Source organism: Sus scrofa, chromosome 9, assembly GCF_054392235.1.
Source record: "Sus scrofa isolate SSC_HxYL_T2T_F1_AM1 chromosome 9, Sscrofa_HxYL_maternal_Yorkshire_Landrace_v2.0, whole genome shotgun sequence".
Lineage (NCBI taxonomy): Eukaryota > Metazoa > Chordata > Mammalia > Artiodactyla > Suidae > Sus > Sus scrofa.
Genome location: NC_139391.1, coordinates 112,084,063 through 112,096,387, shown reverse-complemented (window position 1 = coordinate 112,096,387; position 12,325 = coordinate 112,084,063). Strand labels below are relative to the sequence as shown.

Below are 12,325 nucleotides of genomic sequence, written 5' to 3'. Positions count from 1 at the left end.
AATGTGCCTAAAAAATGGCAACACAGTGCTTATGTTAAAATGGATTCATTTAATATCCCCAAACTCTTGAACTAAACTGTTTTAGATTATAGTCTCTTTATAACCGTTTTTAGTTATAATAGATGAGTATATTAATTATGGAACTTTTATTTTAACCCAAGATAACTCCTGCAGTAGCACATTCACCACCAACAAAATTCTACTAGTATATTCCCAAACCATGGAACTTTAAAGTTAAAACATCAACTGCTGAAAGGCTTAAAAATAACATTACTAAAAACAGTGTATGAAAATTAGGTTTTTAAATTAAAAATAAAAACCTGGTTGCCATTCTCCAGGAAATAATACTTCAAATATACATTTGCCCGTTGGTATCTTTGGGGGATTGGTTCCAGGTCTCTCACAGATAGGAGTGTCTGTGGATCCTCAAATCCCATATACAAAATTGTCTAGCACCAGGGACTGACTGTGTAATCATATCCAGATTAGCTACCAAACTTTTTATACTTAGGATGTGGGGATGGAAATAGCTCTCAATCTTCTAAGGATCTAGAAGCCTCAAAATGTGACAAATTTAATGTCACTTAAAGAATTTCAGGCCCTAGAAAAAGACAAAAAAAAAAAAAATTCATGGAATCTTAGTTTTAAACATAGAAAACAGCACATCTAACCAAATTGTTACATACTATTTATTTGCTTTTATTATATTTTTTAGGGCCACACCTGCAGTATATGGAAGTTGCCAGGATAGGGGTTGAATCAGAGCTACAGCTGCCATAACCACTTGGGATCCGAGCCTCGTCTTCGACCTACAGCACCTACATTGCAGCTCACAGCAACACTGGATCCTTAACACACTGAGTCAGGCCAGGGATTGAACCTGTGTCCTCACAGACTTGTCTGGTTTGCTTCTACTGAGCCACAACGGGAACTCCCTGCCTTTTTTTGTTTGTTTTTTTAGGGCTGCACCCTTGGCATATGGAGGTTCCCAGGATAGGGGTCTAATCAGAGCTGTTGCTGCTGGCCTATGCCACAGCCACAGCAACGTCAGATCTGAGCTTTGTCTTCGACCTACACCACAGCTCACGGCAATGCCAGATCCTTAACCCACTGAGCAAGGCCAGGCATCAAAGCAGCAACCTCACGGTTCCTAGTTGGATTTATTTCCACTGCACCACAACTGGAACTCCAGTTAATCCCTGTTATATACAATTTAAGACAATTACCTTGAGTGTGGAATTCATGAATTAGGAAGTGGCAGTTTGATTTTCCAATGTATACTTTTAATTTAAGCCCTGAATGCAATTTTATCCAGAATTTCTTGTTCTTTTTCATTTATAGAGATGTTGGTGTTTATTTTCTCAATTTTTGGCACTTATTTTCATTTAAAACATACTTCATGTCAACTTACAGATACTGTATGAGTCATCTTTGTGGTATTAAAATAAAAAGTTTTATTTAAAAATGTTAAAAACATGATTAGGGAAAAAATTCTCACATTTTCTAATCAATAATAGGATTCAAAGCAATGTTTGTCAATGTTTGAACCACCTGCGGTCTTCTTTAAAACTAAATTTTGGGTCCACCCTAGAGATCTACTGAATCACAATCTAGGAATGATTTTTAAAAATCCTCTCAGGGCACTGTTTTTATACTAATGTTTGGGAGCCAATGATTCAAAGTAAAAACCAAAATGTGACCTTGGTTGGTTTCCCTGCACGTATAAAATGAAGAATATATTAATTTAGGAAGACCGGTCAATCCCATAATGGTCTGTAAGGTAATCCAAGACTGCAGATGTGCTAGACAAAGCATTAAATACTTTCTTTTCTTGCCTTGAAGTTATCTTTTCCATCATGTACATTAAATGCTGATGGAAACACATATAAGGAGTTCCAAGTTCAAGAGCAATGTCAACCCAGTCCCAGATGCATTTCAGTGGGGTTTCCTCATATCCAGCAAACATGGCCGGGTTTGCTAATAGTCCTCTTGCAACCATCACACCTACAAATTAAAGCACATCACATGTGTCCACACATTAAGAACTCATAGTTAGAAGGTCAAACTCAATGAAACCAACTGAATATTTAAAAATAACTTAATACAAGATTTCACAATGCCTTAATATTAGTCTAATTCTTAATAAACAATTTGATACTTTTTATAAACCAATTAAGTTTAGATGAACTCATAGACTTATTTTTACTATTATTATTTTTTTATGGCTGTATTCCTAGCATATGGAAGTTCCCAGGACTGGGACTGAAATTGAGCCACAGCTGCAACCTATGCTGCAGGTGCGGCAATGCCAGATCCTTTAACCCTCTGCCCTGGGTTGGGGATTAAACTTGCACCTTCAAAGGGACTTGCGCTACTGCAGTTGGATTCATAGCCCACTGTGCTGTAGCAGGAACACCAAACTTTTTTCAGGGGGGCATACCTGGAGCACGTGAAAGTTCCTGGGCCAGGAGTCACATCGGAGCTGCAGCTGCCGGCCTACGCCACAGCCATAGCAATGCCAGATCTGAGCCGTGTTTGCCACCTACACCACAGCTCACGGCAATCCCGGATCCTTAACCCACTGAGCCAGGCCAAGGATGGAACCCGTGTCCTCATGGATACTAGTCAGGTTCATTGCTGCTGAGCCACAATGGGAACTCTGACCTTTTTTTTTTTTCACTTTTTAAATTTTTTTAGATCTTTTTAGGGCCACACTCACAACATATGAAAGTTCCCAAGCTACTTTAATCTGAGCCGTAGCTGCCAGCCTATGCCACAGCCACAGCAACGCCAGATCCGAGCCACACTGGCGACACTGCTACAGCTTGCAGCAACACTGGATCCTTAACCCACTGAGTGAGACCAGGGATCAAACCTGCATCCTCATGAATACTAGGTGGATTCTTAACCCACTGAGCCACAACTGGAACTCCCAGATCTACAGTTCTTGTAAGATTGTTGTGGATCCTATAATTTCAAAATTATATCTATTTTTCCACAGTATATTTTTTATTTTTTTTTAGAAGACTTATACCTTAAAAAATTAGTCTTTAGGATTTTTTTTTTTTTTTAGGGTAAATTTGGATTTTCTAGCAATAGGTATCACAGGGCTTGGTAAGACAAAGTTTAAGGAGATTATGAAACTCCAGAACAGTTGGGGTTTTTCTGGCTCTGTGACCACTCGCATTCCTTAATTCTTATTTCTATTCTATGTTTTATTTTACTAACAGGCTATGTGGAAGATTCTTAACTAGTCCCTCACTGGATGAGATGGTGGCAGAAAAGTAAACTGAATTAACCTACCCCGATTAAAATAATCTGTTAGAAGAATTAACATCATTTAAATAAACTGCTTAGTTTAAATAGGTATAACAGGAAAACATGACTCCATGTGAAAGGAAAATAATGAAAATCACATTAACATGACTTTGCTATCCCTACTCTTTAATTTTTTTTGCTAATTAAAAGACAAAAAACTCAAGTACTTATTTCTTACCATCTGTCCCAGTCATGTGCCACACATTTTCTGCTTCTTTTAAGCTTCTGATGTCTCCATTAGCAATTACAGGTATAGACATACTTTCTTTAATTATTTTAATGGCCTCATAGTGAACTGGCTGATGTCTTTCTTCAACAGTTCTTCCATGGACTGTAATCCAGGAAACTCCTGTTGCTTCAGCCTTCCGACAGAGATCTACAGTTCTTGTAAGGTCACTGTGGATCCTATAATTTCAAAATTATATCTGTTTTTTCACAGTACACAAATCTTAACACTAAAATCAATAAACTAAAACTGTTTTATCTAAGACGTTATTTAGTTAGCTTTACTATAGCATATATTACCACGTGCTACTATCAATAAGGTTCAAGAATCATTTCCTGTTCAAGACCTCAAATTTAGTTTTTTCACTACCGACAATAATAGGATGACAAATTAGTTTTACCTAGGGCTCCTCTCTTTTTGCCTTGATAACTGAAAAATTCATTGAAGTATTGCCACAGATGAATTCAAAGTTGCTATCTTGGAGTTCCCGTCGTGGTGCAGTGGTTAACGAATCCGACTAGGAACCATGAGGTTGCGAGTTCAGTGTCTGCCCTTGCTCAGTGGGTTAACGATCCGGTGTTGCTGTGAGCTGTGGTGTAGGTTGCAGACTCGGCTCGGATCCCGAGTTGCTGTGGCTCTGGCATAGGCCAGCGGCCACAGCTCCGATTGGACCCCTAACCTGGGAACCTCCATATGCCACCGGAGCGGCCCAAGAAATAGCAAAAAAAAAAAAAACAAAAACAAAGTTGCTATCTTAATATTTTCTGTGCATGCCCCCAATCCTTAAGTGGGAGGACTATAATAATTTATCTTGAAATACCAAAAAATGAATTTCTAGTTTATTTTCTTTTCATTGTGAAATTTTAGTGCAAATATCCTGATTTTCTACTCTGGGTATTAGGACTGTTTCTTAGCATTAATTAATTAAATAGTACACAGAAAAAGTTTCTTTTGAGAAAGAGCTTTTAATAAAGAAAAGTTTTTAATAAAAAATAATTTTAATAAAAATAATTAAAAATATTTTAATTTTTGTTAAAGATACAGAGAGGTAGGCATTTTGGATCATAAATAAAAATTATGGTTATCTTTCACTTGCTAAATGTCTTGTTTCAATATTTTCATATACCAGATATCTCCACACCCCCAGACAAAAAGGGTATTCTTTTTTTCAAAACTTTTCTTTTTCTTTTTAGGGCCGCACCTGCGGCATGTGGAAGTTCTCAGGCTAGAGGTCGAATTGGAGCTGCAGCTGCTGGCCTACACCACAGCCACAGCAACACCAGCAAGACCTGAGCTGCATCTGTGACCTGTGCTTCAGCTTGCAGCAATGCCAGATCCTTAACCCATTAAGTGAGGCCAGGGATTGATGAACCTTCATCATCATGGACACTATGTTGGGTTCTTAACCCACTGAGTCACAATGGGAACTCCAGACAAAAGGAATATTCTTGGAGTTCTCTTGTGGCACAGTGGATTAAAATCCAACATTGTCATGGCAGTGGCTCAAGTGATTAATGTGGCACAGGTTTGATCTCTGGCCTGGGAACTTCCATCTGCCATAACACCCCCCCCCGCCAAAAAAAAGGAATATTCTTTTATTTCTTAAGTAATGGACTATCTTGTCAATAGATTAAATTATTATCTTTACCTTATTTTAATAGATACTGAAAATCTGGGATTTTCCACTTGATTCCTCACTTGTTTCACCATATCTTTAACAAGCTCTGGCTTGTTTATTAAGCAAGCTCCATAACCTTCTGCTAATGCCCACCTTTAAAAAGTAAACACAACAACAAATACATTGTAAATAGCTGGAAGACAAGATAACAAATTCTAAAAGCACTGTAAATGCATTTATCTATTTCTCTATCTAGCAATGTGGAAAGGAACCAGATTTTTAAAATTCATAGATCCAACATTTCTAAGTGTACTGAGATTAGCAAAACATGTTCCCAGATTAAGGAGTATTTAGGGAAACAGTTTGCACTGGCAAGTGGGAAAATTCAAGTTCATTCAACCAAAACAGATTTAAGTATTTGTAATTAATTGCAATTACTTCAGATTTTTTAAATTCCAAATTTGATGTTTATTGTACATAACAAGAAGTTTTATTAATCTTAAGAGTAGAAAGATATTTTTGACTTACAGCATTCCAACACCACTAAAAAGCTTACTGAATTCTCCTAATGAGTACACAAGTATGTCTAATCTGTTTTGGATTATGCTATACATAAAACCTTGCTTTTATTCTTTGAACACTTGTTAAATTATTGACAGATAATCTAGTATAGTGCCAGGAAGGTAAGGATATTATCATCACATTAAGTACATCTTATCAACACCCAGTTACTCAGACTCAACCAAATAACTATGGTATAGAAAGAAAAGGTCAGTTATAAGAAGGTATTCTTACAACTGAAGTAAGAGAAGAAAGTGGTGATTTCCCCAAATCACAGTTATAGTGTTTAGAGCAAGTATGTATGACATAGCAGTAAAAATACATTTTAAACATTAGACTCTCACATAACTACTTATGGATGAGGTTCAAGGCAGATCCCCACAAAAAAATTATAGTGATGAGATGAGACAAAAACTTGTTAAGGGTCTACATACTGTTTTAGCCATGATTTCTAAATAATATTTCCTTATTTTTTCTTTTTATTTAGAGCTCAAGTTCTTTATTTTCCTTATTTTGTAAGTTTTGGAAAACCAGAATGATAGTTTACCATATTCACATAGGTTTTTTGTAATCTTTTTGAAAATTCTTCCAACTTCTTTGAGCTTTACCTCTGAGGGCAACCACAGTTAATGTCTATTCCATTTGCATAAGGACAGACAATACGAGCAGCATCAGATAGAAGTCTTGCATCATTAGCAGCAAATTGAACAATCAATGGGCAATCACCTGATAAAATGAATAGCTCAACATTAAAATTCACAGAAACACACGCATATACACCATACGCGCACACACACAGAGATAAATTCTAATGTTTGTGCAGTATAAAATAACTATTTTTAGCCTAAGAAGATCTGTTCAAACAAGATAGCATTAAAATAATTTAAAATATTTTAAACTACATGCAATCATGCAATTTACACTGGTATAAATTCTAATGTACACAATTTGATGAGATGAAAAGTCTTATTAACACTCTTGCCAAACAGACCTCTTTCTGAAAGATGAAAATTAGCTTAATGAATTCCAGAACGATTTTACATATACCTGTAAAACTTCACTTGATCTTAGCCAAAAGGCCAAGAAGCGATTATACCTGTAAAACTTAAACAAATGCGAACATTTTATGTACTTTGCTATGCCTACTGTGTTTTCCTCCGGATGTATCTGGGACCTGTATTCAGCCTGTCTTCCTCTTTTTAGTGGCATATTCCACTGCAAATGGGTGGGCCGTACAGTGAGAATCTAGAAAGTTTTTCACTTGTGACTACTGCAAACAATGCTGTGATGAGGATACTCTCATATACACGCTTTTATGAGTATATTCATAGAGTAAATTCCAAGGAGTATAACTGTTGGGCAGGCATCTAACGTTCTGGAAGATACTACGAAATTTTCTTTCAAGTTTACCAGTACAGATACACACCAATGTGGATGACAGCTGTGGTTCCCTTACAACTTATTTTACACTATATACCCAATACCACATATTTCTATTTGGGGCCTCCCTCTTCATATTCTTTGCACAGTTCTCTATACACCATTTTTCTTTTAGTTGTCCCTTTTTTATTATTAAAATTTTTTTAAAACAAAGAAATCAGCCCTGCTCTCTATCATAAATATTATATTTTCCCCAGTTTTTCGTTTGTCTTTGAGTATATCTGTGTTCTTTTCTTACATATAAAAGTTTAAAATTTAATACAGCCAAATGTATTAGAGCCTCCCTGGGTTTTAAAGGACACATTTTCTTAGATTTCTGGGTATCACTGTAGTTCCAATGATTCAAAATTTTTCTTTTCCTTGTCTTTTTAGGGCCACACCTGCAGCATATGGAAGTCACCAGGCTACGGGGTTTAATCACAGCCACAGCCACAGCAATGCCAGATCTGAGCAGCATTTGTGACCTATACCAAAGCTCAAGGCAACGCTGGACTAACTCACTTGAGTGAGGCCAGAGATCAAACCTGTGTCCTCATGTATACTAGTCGGGTTCATTACCGCCAAACCACAACAGGGACTCCTGATTCAGAATTTCTATGGCAGTCCACCGATTTATAGGAATGGATTATCACAGAATAGCAAAGTTTGCTTTTTTCTTATTTAACAACCATTTAAATATATTTGGTCAAACGCATTTTCAATTCAGTGCTAGAAGCTGAGGACACATCAATAAGACATAGTTCCAACTCTCAAGGAGTCTAGTGGGGGAGACAGGTCTGAGAAGAAATTAGAGTTGCAACAGAAAGTACATGCTTAGGAGAAAGGACATGAAGGGACAGTGACTAGGACAGTTTGTTGGCCACAACTTGAGAGCGTTAAGAAGCATGAACTGTCCTTTCCCAGAGAGATAGGGATCTGGGGCACAGGCATGACTAAGGACATTCTAGGTAGAGCAGTGTGAGAGATTAGGGCATGTTCAGGGACTCAACAATAACTTATAAAGTCAGTGGGCCATGGAGAGAAACTAGTGGAAGGTAAAGTTGTAAAGCATGTATTCAGAGGCTAGATCATAAAGAAATTCACATATTATCCATAGGGGCAGGAATTTTACTCTTTAGGTTGGTAGTTCACAATCACCTGGAGGGCTTTTTAAAACACAGATTGCTCAACACAGAGTTTCTGATTCAGTAGGCCTGTACTGGAGTCCAGAAATTTCCATTTCTTGCAAGTTTTCAGATAATGATGTTTGGGGAAATCACACTTTGAGAACCACTCGTTTAACAATGAGTGATCCGAGGAAGATCTTGAACAGGGAAAAAAGTGATCAAATGTACATTTTAGAAAGGTCACTTGGGGCTGTCTGGAGGATAGTTTGGAATAGGGTAAGACCAGAGGCTGTGAGACAGGAATCTTATCTCAGAGTCCAGGTGAGAGGATGGAGGCCTTAATGAAGGCTGACCTACACTTTGATATATTATCAGGCACTGAATAAAAATGTATTTTTAAAAACTTATTAAAACATACAAAAAAATCAAAAGATCTTAAAATTTCTAAATTGTGTTGTCTCTGATTAGACAAAAGAGTGTTGAAAGGGTTTTTTTTAAGTTTTACAAAGGCAGCAAACTCTGGCTTTCACATACCTTGGTTTGTGGTAAATTCACTGTCTCTGGCTTTTACGGATCGGACAAAATCAGCAGCAACTATCATTGGTGTATAGCACAGATCGCAACTGTACTTTCTTACGAGTGTTCTAAAAGCCAACCTGTGAGCACATAAAACTTTAATTAGGCATTTAGAAAACATCATAATCCTGCATACTTCAGAGTTTAATTTAGTTAATTATTAAATATTTAGGGAAAGCTCTGCCTATGGGAAGATGCAGTGGATGTACTTTTCCCCATTCTTCCTTCTTCCTATAACTAAAAATTCTGGGTATTATATGTAAAATAAACATAAGGCAACTCTGAAACGTGGAGAGAAGAGAGCAGATGGGCTAGTGACCTCAGGCAGGACCTAAGGAATAACAATGGTGAGTTCTCTGGGTTTTCTTTTGCCTCGGATATCCTGGAGACAACAACAGCCTCAGCAAGAGCCTACTCTCTCTAACCAAAGGACCAGGAAAGGGGCAAAAAGTTTTGAGATTACAATGGCTCTACTCCAGCCTAACACCAGAGAAAAAAACACGGCTCCCACATCCACAAGCAAAGGTCGAGTGGGGAGCCCAGACTTCTACCTTTCTACGTGGTGTTAGAGAAGACCAAGTAGGGAGCTGGGACTTCAATCCCTGCTGGCCAGTAACACAGAGGGTATCAGTGGACATGATGTGGGGAGCCTGGAATTCGATACTTAGCAGGCAGTAGCGAGGTGCCCTGTGCCCTCCTCTCTCCTCCCACCCCACTCCCCGCAGGGAGTAGTGTCAGAGAATGCCTAGCGAAGAGCCAGACTTTCATCATCGCCCAGCAGTTACCAAGCCTCCCCCTGCATGGGGAGCTGGAACTCTCACCCCTCCTCAGCAGTAATGAGAAGCCTCATGCCCCCAGGATGTCAAAGGAGACCATGTGGAAAAGCTAGACTCCTGCCTCCACCTGAAAGTAATGAGGTCGTGCTTTCTCAACCTTCTCCTGCTGTGGTGGTGTCAGAAAAAGCTAGTTAAAGCAGAAGCTTCAATATTCAGAATCAATCACTGTAATCCACCCTATTAAAGGCTAAAGAAGAAAAAAAAATCACATGATTGCACCAACTGATGCAGAAAAAGCACTTGACAAAACAGTATTCATTCATTCATGATTAAAAAAAAGCAACAACAACAAACTCAGAAAAACATGGAAACTTCTCAACTTATTGAGAAGCATCTACAAAAAATTCCACTGTCAACATTATACTTAAAGGTCAAAGACAGAATACCTTCCACCTAGATCAAGAACAAGGGAAAGATATCTGCTCTCATTGCTCTTATTCAACACAGGAACTTCCGGTCAGTGAAATAAGGTGTGAAGAATAAAAGGCATATGATGGAAAGGAAGAGGTAAAACTATCTCTATTTGCAGATGACATGATTGTCTTCTTAGATGATCCCAAGGAATTTATAAGAAGAACCTCCTAGAACCAATAAGTTAATTTAGCAGGTTCACAGGATGTAAGATCAACACGCATAAAGCGATTTTACTTCTATATACCAGCAATGAACTCATGGACACCGAAATTAAAAGTACAATAATAACAGAGTGTAAGCCTTACAAAATATGTACAGAATTTGTAGGCTGAAAACTATACAACACTGATGGAATAAATCAAAGAAGATCTAAATAAATGGAGTGACATACTGTGCTCATGAGGATACTCAACACAGAAAATGATTCCCCAAATTGGTATACATATTTAATTAATTCTTATGGAAATTCCAACAATATTTGTTTGTGGATACAGAAAAGATCATCCTAAAATTTACTTGGAAAGGCAAAGGAACTAGAAAAAGACAAAGTGGGATTTGGTCTAATTTCAAGACTTATAGCTATGTAATTAAGACTGTGTGGTACTGGCAGAGAGAAAGACACAGATCAATGGATTAGACAGAGAAAGCAGAAAAAGAACCACAGAAACATACCCAACTAAGTTTTGATAAAGATGCAAAAGTAAGTCAATAGTGGAAACACAACCTTTTCAACAATTGTGATGGAGAAATTAGACATCCATAGACCAAAAAAATGAACCTCAGGGAGTTCCCATTATGGCTCAGCACGTAAAGAACCTGACTAGTATCCATGAGAATGTGGGTTCGGTCCCTGGCCTTTCTCAGTGGGCTAAGGAACCAGCATTGTCATGAGCTACGGTGTAGATCACAGACCGGCTCAGATTCCACATTGCTGTGACTGTGGTGTAGGCTCGCAGCAGCTACAGCTCCAATTTGACCCTTAGCCTGGGAACTTTCACATGCTGCAGGTGCAGCCCTAAAAAGCAAAAAAAAAAAAACAAAAAACCCAACCAACCAACCAAACAAACAACAAAACAAAACAAACCCCCCCAGCCTAATCTCATACTTAAATGAAAATTATTCAAAATCATAAACGTAAAACACAAATTAGAAAACTTTGAGAAAAAAACATGGGAGAAAATTTTCAGTATCCAGAGCTACAGAAATATTTTTATACTCGACAACAAAGGTACAATTTTCAAAAGGGAAAACTGATAAAATGGACTTCATTATTAAAAAAAAGTTCTTTTCTCCAGAAGCCCTTGTTAAGAGGCTGAAAAGACAAACTACATGTTGAGAGAAAATATATGCAAACCACATATCTGACAAAACAGTAGTATCTAGAATATACAGAGAACTCAAAACTCAAGAGTAAACAAAACCAAAACAACTTAAAAAAAAAAAAAAGGCAAACTGATTCAAAATCACACAAAGGGCTTGAACAGACGTTTCTCCAAAGAGGATATACAAATGGCCAATGAGCACATCACTAGAAAAATACACATAAAAACTGACAGGAGTTTCCTTGTGGCTTAGTGATTTAGGATCCAGCATTGTCACTGCTGTGGTGAGGGTTACTGCCATGGCAAGGGTTAGAGCCCTGGCCTGGGAACTTATGCATTCCGAAGCCAAAAAACAAACAAATACAACCAAAATGAACAACAACAACAAAACCCTCAGCAGATAACATGTTGATGAGAATGTTGAGAAACTGAAATTCTTGTGTACTGCTAGAAGGAACGTAAAATGCGGATGAATAGATAAACAAAATGTAGAATATACATACAATGAATATTATTCAGCCTTAAAAAGGAAGTTAATCCTGATACATGGCACAACACAGGTGAACCTTGAGGCTCACTGAATTCACTTGAGGCTCAGTGAATTAAGTCAGTCTCAAAAAGACAAATATTGTCTGATTCTATTTAGGTCATACACATACCAGGCAGGTGGTAGCACCAGAACTTGAGCCTGGATTATGATCCCAAAGCTGGGCATTTGAAGATCTCATGTGGTGGGTGGTCTTACAAAGTCAGAGCAGAAGATGGAAATCACATCTTAATTCATTAGCCATTTAACAGTACTTACTTTGAATATCTAACCATTGGAGCACAGACTTTTACCAGCTGCCCAGAATGAAACAATTCGATTGGATCTTTTTTTCTTGACATGTTGTGTAGGCACTCTTCAT

At 37.7% G+C, this 12,325-nt stretch overlaps 1 protein-coding gene and 1 pseudogene across 1 annotated transcript; both read right to left on the bottom strand.

The window, feature by feature from the left end:
- Positions 1-1,581: 1,581 nt before the first annotated feature.
- Positions 1,582-12,325, bottom strand: DUS4L (dihydrouridine synthase 4 like). The gene is given in 7 exon segments (XM_021102600.2): positions 1,582-2,004; positions 3,497-3,723; positions 5,193-5,315; positions 6,332-6,449; positions 8,804-8,925; positions 12,223-12,295; positions 12,298-12,325. Coding segments are annotated over 7 exon segments (951 nt in total). The 3' UTR covers positions 1,582-1,744.
- LOC146400088 (U2 spliceosomal RNA) lies at positions 6,723-6,814 on the bottom strand (annotated as a pseudogene).